The following is a 22,939-nucleotide window of genomic DNA, read 5'->3' on the forward strand; positions in this document are numbered from 1 at the left end:
CAGTAGGCATGACTTTGAGTAGATAATGAAAGAAAATGCAAAATGCTTATTGATTCATGATGTGGACAGAAAAACAAACTTTAAATATTAATTCAGCAATACTTTAAGTAATGCACTTAAAACCTATAATAGTAAGGTGTTTAAATAAGGCAATGAAAACCTATGAAATAGGATTAGTCACATCAATATGCCAAGCTTTAATAAAATGTCTCCTCCTTTTTTAATGTGCCATTTAAAAACACTAAAAAGTTGAATTAAAAACTGACCTTGGTGGGGCACTTGGATGGCTCAGTCAGTTAAGCATCCGACTCTTGATTTCAGCTCAGGTCATGATCTCCTGGTTCTTTTTTTAATTATTTATTTTTCAGAGACAGAGACAGCACGAGCAGGGGAGGGGCAGAGAGAGAGGAACACACAGAATTGGAAGCAGGCTCCAGACTCCAAGCTGTCAGCACAGAGCCTGATGCAGGGCTTGAACCCACAAACCGTGAGATCATGACTCAAGCTGAAGTAGGACGCTCAACCAACTCAGCCACCCAGGCACCCCATGATCTCCTGGTTCTTGGGCTCGAGCCCCACATCTGGCCCCATGCTGGCTGTGCGAGCCTGGTTGGGATTCTCTGTCCTTACCCTGCTCTCTCTCAAAATAAATACTTTAAAAAAAAAAAACCCAAAACTGCTGTTGGCATTTCAAGTCAAAACATGATTCTTCACTCAGTGCTATAAATAAATGGTCAAAGTCCAAAAAGTAAATACCACAAAGAGATATGGGTGGTGGTAATAGGTAAGATTTTGAAATGCGTGTTTTTACATTTAAAAAAAAGGTTTCTTTTTTCCTCACCTCAAAATAATACCCATTCATTTATGAAAAATCATCCAGAGCCCTACCATCCAGGAATAACCACTATTAACCTTATATACTGTTATTTTATTGTCTTTGGGTTCACATTTTTTAAGTTTATTTTGAGAGTGTGTGTGTGCATGCACATGGGGGGAGGGGCAGAGAGAAAGAGAATCCAAAGCAGGTTCTGCACTGTCTTGTGCGCAGCCCAGTGCAGGGCTTGAACTCAAACTGTGAGATCATGACCTGAGTAGAGGTCAGACACTCAACTGACTGAGCCACCTGGGTGCCCCTGGGCTCACATATTAAATTATAATCTAGGTGATTTCATTTTGGCCTCTAAAATGGCTATACCAAATTAGGATTAAAAAATTAATTTTGGGGGTGCCTGTGTGGCTCAGTTGGTTAAGTGTCCAGCTCAGCTCAAGTCATGATCTCATGGTTCGTGGATTCAAGCCCAGAGCCTGGAGCCTGCTTCAGAGTCTGTATTCTGCCCCGCCCCCACTCGTGTTCTCGCTCGCTCGCTCTCTCTCAAAAATAAACATTAAAAACATTAATTTTGACCAGACTCATCTATATAATTGCCTACAAAGGACTCATTTTTGAGAGACACAGAGTTGGGGGGGGAAGGGGGAGAGGGGGTGGGGAGACACAGAATCTAAAACAGGCTCCAGGCTCTGAGCTGTCAGCATAGAGCATGACGCAGGAACAGCAAGATCATGACCTAGGCTGAATCAGATGCTTAAAGACCTACATCTTTAAAGTGAGGGAATGGAGCCTGGGTGGCTCCATCGGTTAAGCATCTGACTTCAGCTCAGGTCATAATCTTGAGGTTGGTGGATTCAAGTTCTGCATCAGGCTCTGAGGTGACAGCTAAGCCTGGAGCCTGCTTCACAGATTCTGTTTCCCTCTCTCTCTGCCCCTCCCCCATGTGCACACGTGCATGCACCTGCTCGCTCTCAAAAAAATAAAAGAGTGGAGAGACATTTATCAAGCAAATGTGAATGTCCAAAGAAAGCCAGAATAGCAATACTTGTATCAGATAAACTATACAATATTATTCTTTTTAAGGTTTGTTTATTCATCTCTACACCCAACATGGGGCTCAAACTCACCACCCTGAGGATCAAGAGTCACTTTCTTTTCCAACTGAGCCAGCCAGCTCCGAACAAACTAGACTTTAAAACAAAGATAGTAATGAGACAAAGAGGTACAGTATATAATAATAAATGGAAGAATCTAACAAGAAGATGTTACAATTATACTTACACATCCAACATTGGAGTGCACAAATACATAAAACTGTTGATAACAAATATGAAGGAAATAATTGACCATAACACAACAGCAGGGGACTTTTAACACCCCAGTCACATTGATGGACAGATCATCCAAACAGAAAATCAACAAGGAAACCATGGTTTTGAATGACACACTAGACCAGATGGATTTAACAGATTCAGAACATCCCATCCTAAATAGCAAAGTACACTTTCTTTTCAGATGCACATGGAACATTCTCCAGAGTAAAACACATGTTAGACCACAAAACAAGTCTCAACAAATTTTTAGAAGTCCAAGTCATCACATGTATCTTTTCTGACCACGTGCTATGAAACCAGAAATCAATCACAAGAACCATCTGGAAAGAGCACAAATAGTTGAAAGTTAAATAATATTCTACTAAACAATGAATGGGTCAACCAAGAAATCAAAGAAATAAAAATTACATGGAAACAAATGAAAATAAACACAATGGTCCAAATTCTTTGGGATGCAGCAAAACTGATTCTAAAAGAGTTTAGAGCTATATAGGCCTACCTCAAGAAGGAAGAAAAGTCTCAAAACAGCCTAACCTTACACCTAAAGGAGTTAGAAAATTAAGAATAAGACCCAAACCCAGCAAAAGGATAGAAATAATAAAGAGCAAAATAAATAAAATAGAAACTTAAAAAAAATGGAACAACAGATCAAAGAAACTAGAAACTGGTTCTTTGAAAAGATCACAGCATTGATAAACCTCTAGCAGGACTCATTAAAAAGAGGACCCAAATAAAATCATTAATGAAAGAGAAGAAAGAAATATAAGCAATTATAACAGTATTATGAAAACCCATATGCCAACAAATTGGACAATCTAGAAGATAAGGATAAATTCTAGAAACATACTTAGCAAAACTAAAGCAGAAAGAAATAGAAAATTTGAACAGACCAATTATTACCAGGAATGAAATTGAATCTGTTATCAGAAGTCTCACACAAAAACAAAAGTCCAGGACCAGATGCCTTCACTGGCAAATTCTACCAAACATTTAAAGAAGAGATAATAAGGACGCCTGGGTGGCTCAACTGGTTAAGTGGCTGACTTCAGTTCAGTTCGTGATCTCAAAGTTTTTTAGTTCAAGCCCTGCATTGGGCTCTGCCCTGACAGTGAAGAGCCTACTTGGGATTCATTCTCTCTCCCTCTGCCCCTCCCTCACTTGCACACACTTTCTTTCAAAATAAACTTTAAAAAAATTAGAGATAATACTTGTTTTTCTCAAACTATTCCAAAAAAATACAACAGGAAGGAAAACTTCCAAGTTCACTATGAGGACAGTATCACCCTAATACCAAAACAAGATAAAGACACCACACAAAAAAAAATAACTACAGGCCAGTATCTCTCATCGATATAGATGGAAAGATCCTCAACACAATAATAACAAACCAAATCCAACAATACATTAAAAACAATCCCACACGATCAAGTGGGATTTATTCCTGGGATGCAAAGGTGGTTCAATATTTGCAAAAACAACATGATACGTTACATCAACAAGAGAAAGGATAAAAACCGTATGGTCATTTCAATAGATGCAGAAGAAAACATTTGACAGAGTACAACATCCATTAATGATAAAAGCCCTCAACCAAATAGGTGTAGAGGGAACATACCACAACATAATAAAGGCCATACATGAATAAAGCCACAGCCAACATCATCTTCAATGGTGAAAACCTGATGGCTTTTACCCTAAGGTCTGGAACAAGACTAAGATGTCCACTCTCACCACTTTTATGCAACAGTACTGGAAGCCACAGCCACAGCAACTAGACAGCATATAAAAATAAAAGGCATCCAAATTGGTACAGAAGAGTTCAATCTTTCACCATTTGCAGATAACATGATACTATATATATATATATATATATAAAATCCTAATAACCACCAAAAAATTACGAGAACTGATCAATGAATTCAGCAAAATCAAAGGATACAAAAATCAATGTACAGATATCTGTTGCATTTCTATACACTAATGAAGGAGCAGAAAGTGAAATTAAGAAAACAATCCCATTTATAACTATATCAAAAACAGTAAGATAACCTAGGAATAAACTTAACCAAAGAGGTATAAGACTCTGAAAACTATAACACTGATGAAAAAATACTGCTAAGCTGTCTAAACTACGCAAAGCAATCTACAGATTTAATGCAATTCCTATCAAAATACCAACAGTAGTTTTCACAGAATGAACAATCCTAAAATTTGTATGCAATCACCAAAGACTCCAAATAGCTCAAGCAATCCTGAAAAAGAAAAACCTGGAGACGTCATTCCAAATTTCAAGTTACATTACAAGGTGGTAGTAATTAAAACAGTATGGTACTGACATAAAAGTACACCAGTGAAATAGAGCAGAAAACTCAGAAATAAACACAGTTATATGATCAATCTTCAACAAAGAAGGAATGAAATATCCAACGTGGAAAAGTCTCTTTAATGAATTGGTGTTGGGAAAACTGGACAGTAACATGCAAAAGAAAGAAATGGGACCACTTATACCATACACAAAAATAAACTCAAAATGGATTAAAGACCTAAATTTAAGACTCAAGGCCATAAAAATCTTTGAAGAGAACACAGGCGGTAATCTCAATGACCTTGTCCATAGCAACATTTTTCTAGGCAGAGGGCAAGGGAAATAAAAGCAAAAATAAACTATTGGGACTACATCAAAATGCAAAGTTTATACAGAGCAAAGGATAGTCAAAATTAAAAGGCAGCCTACTAAATGGGAATAGATATTTGCAAGTGTCATATACACTAAAGATATAGTATCCAAAACATATGAAGAACATCTACAAATCAACACTCAAAAAACAAATAATCCAATTAAAAAATGGGCAGAAGACATGAACAGACATTTCTCCAAAGAAGACATCCAGATGGACAAGAGACACATAACAAGATGTTCAACATCATCATCAGGGAAATATAAATCAAAGCGACAATAAGGTATCACCTCACACTTGTCAGGATGGCTAAAAGCAAAAGCACAAGAAACAAGTTGTGGCAAGGATGTAGAGAAAAAGAAACCTTGTGCACAGTTTGGGAATGCAAACCGTGCAGCCACTGAAAAACAGTATAGAGGTTCCTCAAAAAATTTAAAATAGAACTACCTTATGACCCAGTAATCACTGTGTATTTAGCCCCAAAATAACAAAAACACTAATTCAAAGGGATATATACACCCGTTTACTACAGTATTATTTACAATAGTTGAACTATGGAAGCAGTCGAAGTGTCCATTGATAGATGAACGGATAAAGATATGGTATATGTATATCTGTGTATATATATATTTATGTTTATTATGGAATATTACTCAGCCATAATAAAGAATAAAATTTTGCCATTTGCAACAACATGGATAGAGCCAGAGAGTATAATGTAAAGTAAGTCATCCAGAGAAAGACAAATACCATATGCTCTCTCTCACATGTGGACTTTAAGAAAAAAAGGGAAAAAAGAGGGACAAACCAAGAAACAGTCTTAACTATAAACTGATGGCTATCAGAAGGGAGTTGGGTGGGGGATGGGGGAAATAGGGCATGGGATTAAAGAATACACTTACGATTTTTTAAAAATTAATTTTGTCTTTTCCTTAAAATGTCAGGTTAAAAAAACCTCTACCAATGTGATCGAAATCAGCTTCTGCCTCTCTAAAAGTTGTGCTTCCAAATTAAAATACTTCATGAAGTTTCTGCACCTGTGCAACATTAAAACTAACAGAGCTTGAGAATTCATGTCAGTAACTTCTTTGGTAAGGAATTGGTGTCTAAGTTGTGTCCTTTTTCTTCACCCTCTGAACCAAGCTACCAGTAGCTAAAGCAACAAAGACGATGACAAAGGAAAATGAGGCAATCACCCGATAGCACATAACCTGCAACGATACTGAACACCTGTGTTACTATTCTGGCTGTAGCAGTGAGGCTTTGTGTTTGAACTCTGCAGTCAGGCTTGGTTGAAGGCCAGACTTTGACATTTCCCAGATGACCATGGAAGAGTTCATCTAATTGCAATTTGGTCATCTACAAGATGGTAAAAATAGGAGTGTTTGGCTTTATTGGATTATTAAGATTAGGGTAAAAAGTTAACATATAAAGTGCCTGGTACTTGGTAAGCTATCAATAGTGTTACCTATTTATTGATTTCAGTTCAATATCTTCGACTATACAGTTATCCCTGGTCAGCTACCTCCACCCCTATGTAGAGTTAAAAGTCCATGTGTAACTTTTGACTCCCCTAGAACTAAAATACTAATAGCCTACTATTGACCAGAAGGCTTGCCAATAGCATGTTATATAGGTTTTATTATCTACTGTATTTTAATAAAGCAAGCTAAAGAAAATATTAAAAAATCATAAGAGGTGATACATTTGCAGTACTGTACTGTAACTTATTGACACCATATGTCAACAAGTTTAATAATTTGTTAGTACCTAAATCAGCAGCATCTACATCTTACAAAAAACACCATAGATGCTACGTATTACTAACACTAGACATCAAAAGTGAAGATATTGTAAAAAAAAAATTCATATTTATTCATAGGTATAACAGTTCACACATTGATAGTGAAGCAGCATCAATATGATTGCTTTACAGTAGCCTAGTCTATAATGAATGGACTGTTATATTTTTATGGCATTAAATAGTAGGGTCATTCATAATACAGTATTGGAAAAGAGTACAATTTTAAACACCACTAAACCTGTGATGATAGGCTGATACTGTTGCTTCAGTTATGAGAGGCATATTGTAATGGAATTTGTTGAAAGCAATGATATAAATCAAAACACATTAATCTTGTATTAAATATCACTTACCTTAACGCCTATGTAAGGATAGGTTACCCACTTTGTCTTGCACACAATGTTCTTCACAATGAATACTTAGGCAATACAATGATGACAAAAACATCTCGTGCAGTTCTTGACATACAATCATTAGATTTTTATGAAGACACAACATAGTCAACAGTAATGGAATAATGATTAGTTACTATTAAGTGGAAGCATCATAAAGGTCTTCATCCTCATCTTCACACTGAGTAGTGCACTGGCTGAGGACGAGGAGGAGGGTCGATCTCATGGTCTTTGGGACGGCAGAGGCAGAGGAGGTGGAACAGGTAAGAAGGAAGGTTAGGCACATGCACTGTTAACTTTTCAGAAATACACTGTAGTTTCTGACTTACCTTTTCATTTCTCTAAAAATATTTCTATATGGTATCAATCCTCCTTCCACCATTTGCTTTCGTTTCAGTGCCTGTATCACAGAAGGGTCCATGTTCTGAAATAAGTCGATAGTAGTCATGAATAACCAGAATGCTTCTGCCAGATTGTCTAATGTCAATGTCTTCCGGGGCTGCTGCTTCTACATCTTCTTCCTCCTCATCGGGCACTGGTGTGGTAGCACTCACCTCCATCAAATATTTTAATTTCTCTGGTGTGGTCCATTAGCTTTTGAATTTCTCCAAGATCCAAATATTCAAACTGTTCTCCCTCCCTCCCTCCCTCCCTCCCTCTCTCTTTCTCTCTCTCTCTCTCTCACACACACACACACACACACACCCCTCTTTTTTGCAACATCCAAAATTTCTCATTATTTCCTTGATTGACTGTCATAAGTCCTGTGAAGTCATGCACAATATCTGGACCCAATATTCTCCAGTAGCCATTTTTTCTATTAGGATTCGTGGCGTTCATGGCTTTTTCTGTAACAGTGATGCCAGCCATCTCCAGTGGTGTAATCCTTCAAGACTTTCATGATGTTCTATCAGGTTTCTCTTCGACAGTGTTGACACCTTCTTCCATTAAGTACAGTGTGTAACAAGCCTTAAAAGTCCTTATGACCCCTGCTCTATAAGGCCAGATTAGAGACATTGTGTTTAGGGGCAAGTAAACCATTTTGATGTCTTTGGTGTTGAACTCATACGTTCTAGGGGCACGGTCCAGTATCAGAAGAATTTTAAAAGGCAGTCTCTCACAGGCAAGTTACTTCCTGACTTCAGGGACAAAGCCTCAAGGGAACCAATCCAGAAAAAGGGTTCTCATTGTCCAGACCTTCTTGTACAACCAAAAGACTCTTGGTATTTTTCTTTTCCCTTCAAGGCTTGGGGATTAGCAGCTTTATAGATAAGGGCAGTACTGATCATAAACCCAACTACATTTGCACAAAACAGTGGGGTTAGCTTATCCCTTCCTGCTTTAAATCCTGGTGTTCACTTCCTTACTATTAAATATCATTTGTGGCATTACCCCCCTTCCCCCCAGAATAGGGCGCTTTCATCTGCATTAAAAACCTGTTCAGGCAGATATGCTTTCTCCTTGATTATTTTCTTAAAGATGTCTGGGAACTCATCTGCTGCCTCTTGGCCAAAAGAAAACTTTTGGCTTTCGTAAGGAAAGTCATTCTGTTATCTTTACATTTTTTAAGCTGAAGCACTTTCTAAATGTTTATTTTTGGAAGAGAGAGAATGAGCAGGGGAGGGGCAGAGAGAGAAGGGGACAGACGATCTGAAGCAGGCTCCACGCTGATAGCAGTGAACCCAATGTGTGGTTCAAACTCACGAACCGTGATGTGAGATCATGACCTGAGCCAAAGTCAAATGCTCAACTTACTGAGCCACTCAGGTGTCTCTAGCCAAACCACTTTCTAAACTTGTGGCATCCTTTACTGGCATTAACTCCCGCTTTAGAGCCTGCATTTAACTTCATAAAAATGATTTGGGGTTTTCTTGTATTAGATTACAGATACGCCTTTCTTACAGTAATCCTGCATCCTCATAAAAGCTGCATTTTTAATATGAGATTTTAAAAGAAGGTGTTTTGCAAGGTTTTCATGCTTGCTGATGTAACCACAATGGCTTCACATTTTTTTTTATAATGGTCCTTCTATTGAATTTATTTTGAAAATGTTGCCACTGCAGCTTCAGACCTCAGTCTATGGTACATTATCAAGCAATTCCACTCTTTTCTGCTTCTTAGGGGGAACTTCCAGCATCTCTAGTGGCACTTTGTATGAGTCCATGGCATTATTCAAGGTTTATGGTACTGCACTAAACATGATGAAAAATACAAGAAAACTGCAAGATCACTTTTAACTGCCATATGAAATTTACTGGAGAGTCACATGGTGTGTGTGGGTACTCTAACAGCAACAGGTGTAAATGAAATTACAGTAACACAGCATGTACTAGGACTTTATGCAGTTATGACTTGATACTGCATCTTCATATTTGTCTACATTCCTCCTCAGTGCAGATGGCACCATATATAGTTGTGTGTGCACTAAAGTCTTGATAAATTTTCACTTATGATGGATTTGTGTATCTTTTGTGGTAGTAAATAATAAAATAGACCACTATCTACATACATTTTATGCATTCATGAGCTACCTTTCTTCTCATTTGGGAGGGGGGTAATTCTAAGCTATGCAGTTCATCTGTGAGTTTTTACAAATTGTCAAGAACCTTTAAAATTTTTCCAATACATTTATGGGGGGAAAAAACTTTTTCAGGGGTTAACTGTATAATCACTCTACAAGCTAAAATGAATTATTTGGGACCATTTTTCTATGACTGAAAACTTTTGGCTTTCCTAAGGAATGAATAAAGTTACAGAATAAAACATAATGGAGATGATAAGTGTTCCCAATTTTATAAGTTTTTTTCAAATTCTAGTAGTCAGTTAAGGACAGCACGATCAGCAGTTCCTTCATTTCATAAATAATAAAACTGAGGCTCAAAGAGCTCACTTCTTTGCTCAAGATCCCATGACCATGAAGCTGCTGAGCCAGAACTGGTACCCAAACTGTGGCCCTAAAGCCAGGTCTTTTTCTGCATCTCCTCTGAATTATCCCAATGATCTCAGAAATAACTGTGTTAAGGCATGGAATTGAGATGAATGGTTATATTCCTGCTTTTTAACAGGAGAGCCTCCATGATAGTCTTCTATAAAACCTAATGATTTAGGAAGACCAATCCATACCGGCAAACAGAAATCAAATGAGGTGAATTCTCAGTTTAAGGAAGATGCAAACTGCAGAGACAACTAGTATTTTATTTTTTTACCAAACTAGTAATTTGGATATACTTATTAAAAGGGAAGTAGAAGCAATGTCTTACAGACTCCAGTCTCCTCTCTGTTAGGACAGCAGAGCAGCCCAAAGACATATGCACAAAAACGATCTCTGGAGTCAGAATATTTCTCAAACCACTTTGCTTCCAACTCACTCTACAACCTGATGCTATGTATTTCTATGTCTAGCAAAAGTTTTCACACAAATAATACTCTCCTTGTGTATGAACACTTATTTTTTTCTATTCTGATTCATTTTTTTAAATGCTGGCTAGACCCGGCAAATTCATTTCAAGACCTAGTTTGAAAAACACTAAACCAGTGAGATACAAAGGCTATTTGTATTACAATCCCATGTTCCAGTAGAAGTTTAAAATAAAGGTATTGTAAAAGCACACCTTATCTTAGCCAAGAAAAGAGCCTGATATTGATATATATTGGCAGGCCACTGCTTTAAAGAGGATACTGCAGGGGCACCTGAGTGGCTCAGTCAGTTGAGCGTCTGACTTTGACTCAGATCACAATCTCATAGTTCATAGGTTTGATCCCTGCTTCAGGCTCTGGGGTGACAGCTCAGAGCCTGGAGCTTGCTTCAGATTCTGTGTCTTCTCTCTCTCTCTCTCTCTCTCTCTCTCTGTTCCTCCTCCACCTGTGCTCTCTCTCTTAAATTAAAATAAACATCTAAATTTTTTTAATAAAGAAGATACTGTATTCCAGAAACACTTAAAAACAATTAAAGGAGAAAAGGTCATTATAGACCTAAAAAGGTGTGTGTGTGTGTGTGTGTGTGTGTGTGTGTGTGTGTGTGTGGTATATTTAATGAATCAAAGAAAAAGAATCAAATAAACAGGAGAAGTGGGTATACCCAACTTGGGATCTAAATTTTTTCCTCTTAACCTCTTTGTAAGAGAAAAGAACGGGAGAAAAATCTGGAACCAATTTGAGGTTCTCTTTGCATTTGATGCTATATTAAATTTATAGTGTAAATGTATATTCATTAGTTACTCCCAAATTCTGGTAAACTCCCCCACCCCCGAAATAATTAAAAAAAATTTTTACAATGTAATTAGAAGACTTTTCATGACCAACTGCTGTGATGACTTTTTAACTTCACTGAAATGGTGTCCTGTTTTCTAGATGTTACACACTGTGTGCAGCCTTCCCCGGGGCACATCTGACTAGTTCTGTTCTGTGCACACAGATTACATCCCTGAGCCTAAACAATTATCTTGCATGTATAAGCCACTATATGAAAGGAAGAACACAGCTGATTTTGAAGGAATAAAATACCAAAACAAAACAAAAAAAGTCCTGTATGTGTAATTCTGGATAAAATTGGGTGTCTGTCCCAGCTAAATCTCTAAAAACTATGAAGCACAGAATTACTTATACACACGTATTATCTTTCAGTGTCCTTATCACTTACCACAGAGATCAGGTACTTTAAGTTCTAGAGAAAGTATAGAAATTGTAAGGAAGTAGTAACAACTGATAATACTATATGTCCTGCTACGTAACACACTCATTTTCCTATACATTTGTGAAAAAGAATATTCTATTTGTAAGTTACTTCAGCCTACACGTGTCTGAAAATCTGAATTGAGGCAACATTCATAAAAGTACAGAGAAAAAAACTCTCAAGAAGAACAGACTTTATTTTTAACATAAATGTTCTATTTTCTTGTGAGGCAGCAATTAAGTGTTCAGATACAGGGACTACATAAGTACATAATAACAATATTTATCACCATTGGAAATGCTGTTTCTTGGGAGATTTTTGATAGAAAAAAAATTTTTTAATTACATTTTAAAAAGATTTACATAGTTTAAACAGATGAAAGATACAGACTTAAAAAACATAAATTAATTCTTTAACAGGATTGTATAAACAAAGTAGCGTTCAGGGCTCCTCTGCTTACCGTTAATTTAGGCAGAGTAAAACTTAAACTTTAAAGTGCGAAGTATTCTTATCTTTTTAAATGCAAATTCAGCACTTCCACTGGTTTGATTTTGAGACATCAAAATTCCAAGCATTAAGGAATGAATCTTACATTCAGAACAGTGAACTAAAATTCAGTAATGTCAATATTTCTTTTATTTCCTCTAACAAAAGGAAATCTTGACAACCCAGTCCTAATTTTGGACATACAATAGGCTATAAATTCTGCCATTTTAAAAAATGTCTCTTTTCTTGTAAAAGCCAACCATTTAAAAGAAAGAACATGGGGGGGGGGCATTTTTGTTGCCAGTTATCCCACTGTTAGCAACAGCACCTTCCAAAAGGCTGATTTGGCTTGTCATGAGTGTAAGAAATATTTTAAACAAAATGAAGACTCTAGTTCAAAAATAATTTGGCTTTCATGCTCATCATGTTAACCAAAGAGACAAAACAGATATTTCAAAAATATAATTGCTAACAAAAGCTACAATAAGTAGTAAGGCTTAGTCATGATCAGACACAATAAATTTTTATCATCACAAGGAAAAAAAATCAAGAGTAAAAAATAACTTAAGACAAAGCAAATAACCAGAGAATACTTTTACCAAAATATATATGCTATTTCTTTTACTGCAATGGAAGTAAATTTATTTAAAACTTAAAAAAATTAAATTATATTCCCACTGAAGCTATTCTATTTTATCTTCTGTATGGTTTTCTACAGAAAAACAAGATAATCATGGAATGTAATTTTAGAAAATATTCTATTGAGAGTAGGTCTATTTTTTTAAAAATCAGCCATCTGTGAACTAATAAGGGTTAATAAGCCAAAGAGCTGAATGGGACCTACGGTTAATATTTTCTCAAGACTGCAGTAAAGCTCATATGCTCAAAAATTAGCCCTTTGGCACTGGCAGCTAGAATTGTTTGTACCTTGTACCTTTTTTATTCTTTCAAATTTCAGGCTCTATTTCTCCCAAACCCAAGGGGTATGTTTGGTTACCGTACAATTCATTTACCTGCAAATTCACATTCTCCTTACAACCAAACATTAAAAGTTGTAAGACTTTGTAAATAATAACGCTTAAGCTTGTTCCCCCACTCTGGTTTTAAATTACTTTAGATAAAAGATATATAAAACTCTACAGAAAGATGTGAATTATACAAGCATGCACAACAGAGTAAAAGGAAAAATTGTTTATAAGGTGGCATTTTGCCCTTGTGGTTTATAGGAATGAACAGAAGAAAGTGTAAAGTAAGGAGAAAAACACAGATTTAACGGAATTCAAGTAATCCAAAAACTGAGGATTATTTTAGACTTGTTTTTAACTTCCTCCTCTTACCATTCATACCAACTCACCCGATAAGTTTCACCTTTTCTTCTGTACTTCTGAGAGAGCAGTTCTCAGTGGTGAAACGGTAAAGTCAAAGACATCACATATAAGGCAAAGAATGAGGGTTCTCAAAAAACCAACCAACCAGAAAATACAGACCCTGAATAACTGACTTTTACTGATTTAGAAGCCACAAAGTACTAATTACCAGTAAACTAGTTTTGGATGGAGAAGGTCCCAAAATTTATCAGTGTTAACTGACAGATTTATTCAAATGTCTGAATTTTTCTAATCTGTCTGAATACATCTCCATTTTAAATTTCACAGGGCATAATTTTAATTACTTAGATGTTTTAAAGGTGCATGAATATAAGAAGTCCTTTCAGAAGATTTATTGCTACCACTAAGTTTTCTTTCATGGTATATGTCTGAACAAACTGACATATTAACCCTCTAAACTGTATTCCTTTTACAAGCATTTAAATTTTTTTCTCCCTATAATATGTATAGGAATATTAAATTATTGCATCATAGGTAGTACATGAAGGTCTTAGAAGGATGCTTTTTATCAACAGTGTTTGCTGAAACTCATTCTTAAAAATAGCTGCTCCTTAATTTCACTACCACATACACAAACATGAAACAGTGTTGTCATGTGATATTGGCAGTGATTGTATTAAGAGGAGCCTAAACCCAAAATTGTATGGATTTTTCAAAGAATCCCATTTAAATATTCCAAAGCTCTCTTTGCCTGTCCTCCACACTGTGTGGAATGCTGGAGAAAAAACTATCAAAATCTGTAAGCAACATTGTCTCAGTGCCAAACACCATAAAGAAAATGTCAGTCGCAAGATTCTGTGACTACGGATTTCTATTCAATGGATTACACTCCCGGCAAACTACTAACCCTGACCAAACCCACGAGACAACAACATCACAAAAGCAAAGGAGGAAATCCATGCACAGTCATTTTAGGACCTCTTGGAACTATGATACAGTGGGATATAGGGAAAGCATGTGATAAAATATTTTGCAGAAAACCAAAGGGGCTCCTTACTCCTATCTAGCAATCAACACTGGGTAGTTTCCTTTTGGCTCACTGACGTTTAAACCAAGTTCCAACAATGGGTGAGAACGTATTAAAGCACTTGTCTCCAGACTATAATTTTTCTGACCACATGGTGAAATGTGTGTACAGGAGTAGTGAAGAAAACAGCAGTTTTACAAGTATTTCACCCAAAGCACAAACTTCTGACATCAAAAAACATAAATCACATAATGTACTATTATTTAATATTGCTTTTTATCTCTTGTTATATATTTGTTCAATGCATTTACCTATCAATTTTTGTCTGGGAGAAGAACATAGTCATGAGACTAAGCTTGCTGGGAAAATGTCAACAATCCCTTTGGTCCCAAAGCTGAAAACAGCCGAGAAAAGCACACATCTAGAAAGGGAAACAAGAAACAAGAGGCCACCAAAGAATCTTTGAACATCCTGTCTGCTACGTTTCAGAAAATGTAACATTGGTATTATAAAATAGTCATTTTCATATAAAAGATGGTTCTTGCAGCATCATTCACGTCTCCCTTCAGGAATTATGTTTGCAGGGATCGGTTTTTTGTTTTTGTTTTTAAAGAAGTTTAATTTGAAAACAAAAAAACAATGTGATATCAGCCCTCCAAAAGTAAAGAATGATACCTTATTTGTTTCAGTCAGTGCTTTCAGAAAAAGCAGGCTAAGCAATGAGGGCAGGCCTTCATGAGTGAGCAAAGCCATCAGAGGGCGCTGCTTTCTTCCAGAAGTCACACTGTGACGTGTCACCAAGAAGTGGGAGCACATCACAGCTGACTGGGAGTGCGCGATGCCGTCCCAATGAATTGATCCGAGGAGGTTCTCAGTTGCCCAGAAAAATGGCCACACAGCCTGTCCCCTATCCTTCAGCTTCCTCAATTGGTTCTGGTGGTGGGTGGAGAGAGGCCGATGGCATGACTGTACTCGTTCCTCGAGAGACCCGGTCTTGCTCTGTGTTTGTAGACAGGGAGGCCACAGCAATAGGCTGCAGCAGAGTGGTTGTCATGCCAGTGGTAACTGTCAGACTGTGCCCAGCGCCCTTGAGGGTAAGCTCTGGTGTGGGAAGGAGTGGCTTGAGGATGCTGACCAGGCAGAAGGCAGAGCCGCTTTTAGGGATGAAATTCACCTTGTTTTTGTCAGGACAGTAAAAGGCTGGGATTTCATGAAGCTGTTTTGGCCTAGGCATAGAACAGACAACCCAGCAGTTTTATGTCACAGAATACTGGAAGTCTTTTTTTTTTTTTTTCCCTAAAGAGAGAACTTATAGATAATGAAAGGAATACAAAACTCAAGTTATGTCAAAAGCTTTGAATGTTATGGGCCCAAGTAGAACTAGACCCCTAATTCTAAATATATATCTTAGAATGCAATAAGTACATCATTCATCTCTGCTGCTTTCAGTTCTCTGGAGAGCCCCCTGCACCATTCAGGTGACTCAGGCTGATGACCACTGTACCTCAATGAAGATCTAAGATAGCCATTTATTCTGAATAAAGAATTTCCTAGGGGCATCTGGGTGGCTCAGTCGATTAAGCGTCCAACTTTGGCTCAGGTCATAATCTCACGGTCCGTGGGTTTGAGCCCTACATCGGGCTCTGTGCTGACAGTTCAGAGCCTGGAGCCTGCTTCAGGTTCTGTGTGTGTCTCTCTCTGCCCCTCCCCACTCCCTCTCTGCCTCTGTCTCTCAAAATAAAATAAAGACATTAAAAAATTTTTTTCAAAGCAAAATAAATTCTAGATGTTTAAAGATAAAAATATGTTCCAATACTAACAATTTTTCCAAAACCTGTAGTATTTTGAAAGGAGGAAGGCAAGTAAATTAAGGACATATAATGTCCATCTTTTGCTAATACCCCTGTATGACTCAACTTCAGCAGGCATGAGTTTTTTCTCTTCAAGTGTGCTTAAAAATATCTTTGGAACATTTTTTTTAGTTAACCATGATGGCTTTCTGATACACATAATGGAAATATAAAATCAAAATAAAATCATGTCCCTTCCTATCCTTAGGCGCTCCTGAAGACTCACCCATAGTAAAGATATTAAAAACTTACATTGTTACAGTAATATGGAAATGCCACAAAATTAAAAAGAAATTAAGGTGGGAGGACCTAAATAAATCAAGATTCAGGTGAAAAAAGGTAATAGGATCATAGATAAAAGTATGATTCTCATCTTTCCTAATGAATTTTAAAATTCAAGTATGCCAAGTCTGCACCAGATTCTGGGGATCCAAAAAAGAAACCGTCTACAAGAAGACAGACTAAATATATAGTTCTTGGGGGAAGGGAGTTGCTGGAACTAGGAATGTATGTCAACATAATGAATCTCGTTAGTAATCTTGTACGCTTTGTGCATTTAAAAACATGATCAGGGACGCTGGGGTGGCTCAGTCGGGCGTCTGAGTCTTGGTTTCGGTTCAGGTCATGATCTCACTGTTTGGGAGCTCAAGCCCCGCATCAGGCTCTGCATTGACAGTGTGGATTCTCTTTCTCCCTTTCTCTCTGCCCCTCCTCTGATTGCACGCATGCGTGCTCTCTCGCAAAATAAACAAACTAAAAAAATAAATAAATAAAAAATTAAAACATTATTCAGAGAAGTTACAAATTACTTCAAGCATCCCTAATCTCTGCCAAAGGTGTCCCTAGTACAAAAAAATCTCAAGAAGTTCTGTAAGAGGTCTGACAAATGTGATAAAAATGGGTTGTAAAGGGTTTAAAGGTAACACAAAGAAGTGGATACCTGTGTCAGAGGAAGAAGGAGAATTTGGTGGAAAGAAGGCTGATAAGGGAAGTAACATCTGAGCTGGGTCTTAAAAAATTAACCAACAATGGTCCTGGGGAATGAGTGCAGAAAGACAAAGGAAAAGGAAAAGAAAAAGAAAAACGTTCAAGCAGACAATGCTTTTGGTGGGCAAATTTGATTAACAATGAATACTACCCAAGGACAGCTTTGATAAATACCATAATTTAAGAACAAAGAAATCATTTAGCTGATATTTTATTTGTGCACTCTTCTTTCTTATATACAGGGGAAATGTCAAGTAGTTTTAGGACCACAAGTGTGTCTGGGTAGATCAGTGATCCAACAAGAGCACACACTCCTCTATTTTTACTATATGAGAGTATGGTTTTCTTTTTTTTTTAATTTTTATTTATTTATTTATTTTTAATAGTTTATTGTGAGAGTATGGTTTTCAATTCCTTAAAGAAGATAGGAAGTTGAGGTTAGATTTCTATAATTTGATTATGCTTGAATTTTCTTTTGAAGGTGGAATTATTAGAAATAGCATTAGGGGCTCTTGGGTGACTCAGTCAGTTGAGTGTCTGACTTCAGCTCAGGTAATGACCTTGCAGTTCATGGGTTCAAGCCCCACACCAGGTCTGGCTGCTGTCAGTGTGGAGCCTGCTTTGGATCCTCTGTCCCCATCTCTCTCTGCCCCTCTCCCACTGGCGCTCTATCAAGAATATATAAACATGAAAAAAATTTTTTTCATTCTTATCTTACTGGAAAAGGGCCAATTTTTACACCCTCCTCCAAATGAGGCCTAGGTTTTTATTAATTTTTTTATGTTATCTTATAAAAATGACTTAATTTTCTTACTGCCTTCATTAAAACATCTCACACAAAATAATGTAAACAGTAATAAATTATCTATCTAGTACCAAGATCAAGAAACAAAATAGTAACAATAAAAAGCACCAATCTCCCTCACCAAACAAAACCACAACACCTTCCTTTGTCCGGATCTAGCTGCCACCCCAACCTAGCAAGAGGAATCGCTCCTGACCGCTAACATTCTTCTAGGTGCTTACTCAAGAAACAGATTATCCACCCCTGAGACATGTGACCAATACCTATGCTAATACTACTTAGTACCAAGTACCAATACTGAGTACCAAGTACTAATACTACTTCAAAGCTTCAACTTAATAACTATAAATACAAATCTCAGAACTAATTTAAAATTTTTATTTTTCCTTAAGAATTATTCCAAACAAAACTGGGTCTCAAAATAGATAAAACTGTTTACAAGCGGACTTTCTCAAAAATTGATGGATAGGCTGGATAATAATTATAGGTATTCTTATACCGATGCAAGGAATTCTTCCTGTAATTTTTTTTAAATGTAGGAATTAATTATTAGCAAGGAAAATGGTGGATCCAAGTTACTTATAATTGGAAGAAGGGTGAGAAAGAGAGGATAATGTTATATATTTTTAAATACCCCTCTATTGCAAAAAGGCCAAAATACCTAGCAATCTAAAGTAACTAAGGCCAAAGAATTCTTAGTTTGGAGGAAGAAACAGCATATTTGACTTCCTTTAAAAAAGGACGAGGTGCAGATGACATGACTATGGTATGTGCTGTATCACAAAGAATGTAGAGATTGAAAGAAGTACAAAATCTAGTATAAATTCTGAGTCTAAAGTCAACCACCTATTTGCATTCAGGTAAATGAACATACATTTCTAGAAACCAGAGATCAACCCTCACTCCACTCCAACCCCAGTTCCAGTCAGAGTTACTTCCTTCAACCAAAAGTAAGAGTTAAAGGTATAAATATTCCTGAAAGAATGATTAAATAAGCTCAAAACTTTTTAATTTGGACCAAAAATGTATGTTTGTTTGTTGCTAGTGTGCCCAGTGGGTTTTGCTCTCATTTTGACAGAGGTAGTGCAAAAGAGACTAATTTTTTTAGACTTCAAATAATTTGTTTTATTCACAGAAAGTTAAATTACCTCTAAGAAATCCACTCGGGTTAATGCTATTAATTTTTTTATATGTAATGAAAATGCTTAAAAATGAGTAAGTTTTTATGTGTTACACATCCTTTCTATCAGTATAATTTGTAGCCAACTATGTACAGTTTAAAAAAAAGCAAGTTTATCCTCTAATAACAGATGCATGGGCCATAAGACATGTAACACATCAGGGTTTACCTTCTATTTCTTTGCTCTATCTACCCTTCCACATACACACACTCTCTTGGCTCCCTTTAGACACTGATACTGCAGCTCAGACACTAAGTCCTGAGAAAATTTCCAAATACAAGAGATTAAGGCAGATACCACAGGACACCAAACTACATAATCAATATTCACACAAAGTCATTTATAAAAGAAATTCAAACTACTTTTGAGGCAACCAACAATTTCTCTGAATTTGGGCAAATCTTAACTACCAATGAGTAAATCAAAGAGCTCAACTCCAAAAAGGTCCATGTGGACCATTTGATTTTTACTTAAAAACTTAAAAAAAAAAAAAAAAGAAAGAAAGAAATGGGATCATTCTATCAAGTTTATTTATCTTGAGAGAGAGTGCATGTGCAAGTAGGGGTAGGACAGAGAGAGAGGAAGAGAGAGAGAGAATCCCAAGCAGGCTCCACACTATTAGTTTGGAGCCTGATGGGGAGCTTGAACTCATGAACTATGAGATCATGATCTGAGCCGAAACCAAGTGTCAGAGGCTTAATCAACTGAGCCACCCAGGTGGCCCTAGAATGATTCCATTTCTTTTTTATTTATTTTTGAGAGAGAGCAAGTGAGAGCGAGCAAGGAAGGGCATCAAAAGAGGGAGACAGAATCCCAAGTGGTTTCTGCACTGTCAGATGTGGGGCTCAAATTGATGAACCATGAGATTGTGACCTGAATTGAAATCAATAGTCAGACATTTAACTAAGCCACTCAGGCATCCCTTAAGAACTCTCATGATAAAGTCCAAGCCAGCATCTGCAAAATGGGCATAAAAAATATGAGGTATTTATCAGAGATGTATAGTCTAGGTCCTATTTCCATATTTATGCATTAGGCCTGGGAATCTGCAGTTTCAACTACTACCCCAGATGATTATGATTCAGGGAATCCATGAAATAAATCTGGAGAAATTCTACTTAAATTCTCAGCTTGCTCCAGTCAAGCTTTTAGACTGACAAAGTGACACAGCAGTTGCTCCAACAGAGTTTTCAATTACTGTCACAAAAGCAGATAGTAGATGGAGAGCTGGGAGTTCCTAGTATAGAAACTAAAGGGATTCAAAAACAATGCTCTTTGTTTGGCAAAATTATTCAGAATTTAGATTAAAGGAAGCACTGACAGGAGTAGCATACAGAGGAACAAAAGGATGCCATGTTTCAAAATGATTCCAAGATGTTCATAATGGAGGAAAAAGATAAATTACATGGAGTCAGACAAGGTTGGACAATCTTCACATGGTGTTCCAGGTTTCATAAGTGAGAAAAAGCCAGAAGGCTGACTCTTAGGCATGCGGCTATAGTGAGCTGGAAGGTGAGGGCTAAGTACTACCATCACATCCCCAAATAATGTTCATCACCTAATTTGCTGTCTCACACACACCTATCATCCTGTAGCCATCACTTACAAAGCAAGGAGCTGTGAAAATATGAAGGCTCTAATACCTTTTGAGCAAATATCGAGTCTAAAATTGTAGTACTTGACTAAAGAGTACTAGCCAACAGAAATATGAATATAGGAGATCACATACCAACAGTACCTGACACTGCTTAAATCCTGCTTCTTACGTTAGTTTCATCACAGTATCACAGGAACATGATTCTGTTACTGTAATAGTAACCAAATTCTGTTTCCTATGCTAGCAGACAAAATATTTCTAATATTGTTTAAAGAACTAGAGACCAAAAGTATATAAAAACTGAAAGGAATTCAATCCTTGAAAGAAGGAAGACATACTGGGTGAAAGCCATGATCTGCTTTGAATAAATATTCTGCTAAATTCTGTGTGTGATGTTGACTGTACACAGGTTCCAAAATAATAGCCACAGATGACACATTGGGGACAAGAGAGGAAATGTGAAGAACAAATGGATATCAGTTGATATTAAGCATTACTGTTAATTTTGTTTGATGTGATAATGGTATTGTGGTTAGATAAAAGTACTATAGTTACTTTTAGGAAGCAATATTAAATTGTATTTAAGGTTAAGTATAATGTCTGCAACTTACTTCCAAACACTTCAGCAAAAACTACTATCACCACACACAGACAAAGCACATATAACAAAATGTTAACTGTATACAAAGTCTAGGCTGTGGATATATGGGTGAGCACCGTATTCTTCAACTTATTTGAAAATTCTCATATGAAAAGTTATTTGAGGGGTACTTACGAGCATTCCTCAAAGACTTTGACCCGTTCACAGCCCTCGGGAGGTTCTCTTTTGAACATGTAACTGTTGTTAGGTTTTGGTGAAGTTGCATATTTGGGTAAAGGAGAGTTGTTTCCATTCTCTGCAAAAAATGGCACGCTGGATTACTAAGAAACACCACCACATAAATGCAGTCATACTACATTTAATTGTTTGTGACCTCCCCCGACACCATGAACTACTTGAGGGTAGGAAACAGTGTTTTATCATCATCCCCCAAGATCTAATACAATACCAGGTAAAGAGGAGATAATTAATATCTGTTAAATCCACAAAACAAAAAATTTTTATTTCTTTTCCACTTAGGATTACTACAGCTTAGGCCTGTATCACTATATCACAGCACTGAACATTGGTCTGTCTTGCTCCCTCATTTCCTATATTCCCAGCAGAGACTCATATGCCACTTCCTTTCTTCCCGCTACATGTAACTGAGATGGCTCTTCACTGGTTGCTTATCATTCACTTTTAGCTCGCCCTTCAGAATTTCTCGATTTCTCTGCTCCTCTGGCTATCATCTCTGCTCTATGTAGTTAGAAGCCATTTGTGCACTATATGCCAAAGACTTCCTCTTGCCTATGAACTCCTCCATAACCAAGAGGTCCATCTCTGTTCATATGCCAAAACTTCCTTCAAAATCTAGCTCAAAGTTCTGAAATCCTTCCAAATTAACCTTATCAAAGTGAATACTTCTTTATTCTGGTATTCCTGTTCAATGTTGATGTCCTCAGTTTATACTCTATTAACTTAAAATTCTTGATATGTTACCTAAGTATTCTAAAATTTTCAGTCTGTGTTAACTAAGGTATAAAATTTTTTGCTGGTAGTATCACTGGGGTCCTATTTTCTTATAAAAGAAATTCAGAGATTAGTGTCTTAAAGTCAAATATAGCATTACACAAAATTCATTAGATTCCTACTTATTACTGAAGTAAAAGTAGAAAGTATGAATCCTAAGTACCAGGAGCCATGTTAAATGGTTTCCACTCACCACTCCTTTTAATCCTAAAGGTACAGGTAAGTAATTAATATGCAGATTCCTGATAAGAAACACACAGCCCAACCAAAAGATTTAATTCAATGTCAGACATGGGCGCACAATGGAGTCACCTGGAAGCAAAACTCCCTGTGCCTGTACTCTCCCCCCAGCCCCCC

At 36.9% G+C, this 22,939-nt stretch overlaps 1 protein-coding gene and 1 long non-coding RNA gene across 2 annotated transcripts in view; one reads left to right on the forward strand and one right to left on the reverse strand.

Annotated features, from left to right (window-relative positions):
• Positions 1 to 5,908, forward strand: part of LOC115287520 — a 9,622-nt gene extending 3,714 nt beyond the window's left edge. Inside the window, exon 2 of the long non-coding RNA XR_003906521.1 lies at positions 5,786 to 5,908. This is a non-coding gene — a long non-coding RNA (uncharacterized LOC115287520). The remainder of the gene's footprint in view (positions 1 to 5,785) is intronic.
• A 5,977-nt stretch (positions 5,909 to 11,885) lies between these two features.
• FAM117B (family with sequence similarity 117 member B) overlaps positions 11,886 to 22,939 on the reverse strand; it is a 79,954-nt gene continuing 68,900 nt past the window's right edge. Inside the window, exons 7-8 of the mRNA XM_029933282.1 lie at positions 21,746 to 21,866; positions 11,886 to 15,776 (exon numbers count right to left, since the gene is read on the reverse strand). Coding sequence (XP_029789142.1) covers positions 15,458 to 15,776; positions 21,746 to 21,866 — 440 coding nt within the window. The 3' untranslated portion in view covers positions 11,886 to 15,457. The remainder of the gene's footprint in view (positions 15,777 to 21,745; positions 21,867 to 22,939) is intronic.

Source organism: Suricata suricatta, chromosome 3 (assembly GCF_006229205.1).
Source record: "Suricata suricatta isolate VVHF042 chromosome 3, meerkat_22Aug2017_6uvM2_HiC, whole genome shotgun sequence".
Taxonomy (NCBI): Eukaryota; Metazoa; Chordata; class Mammalia; order Carnivora; family Herpestidae; genus Suricata; species Suricata suricatta.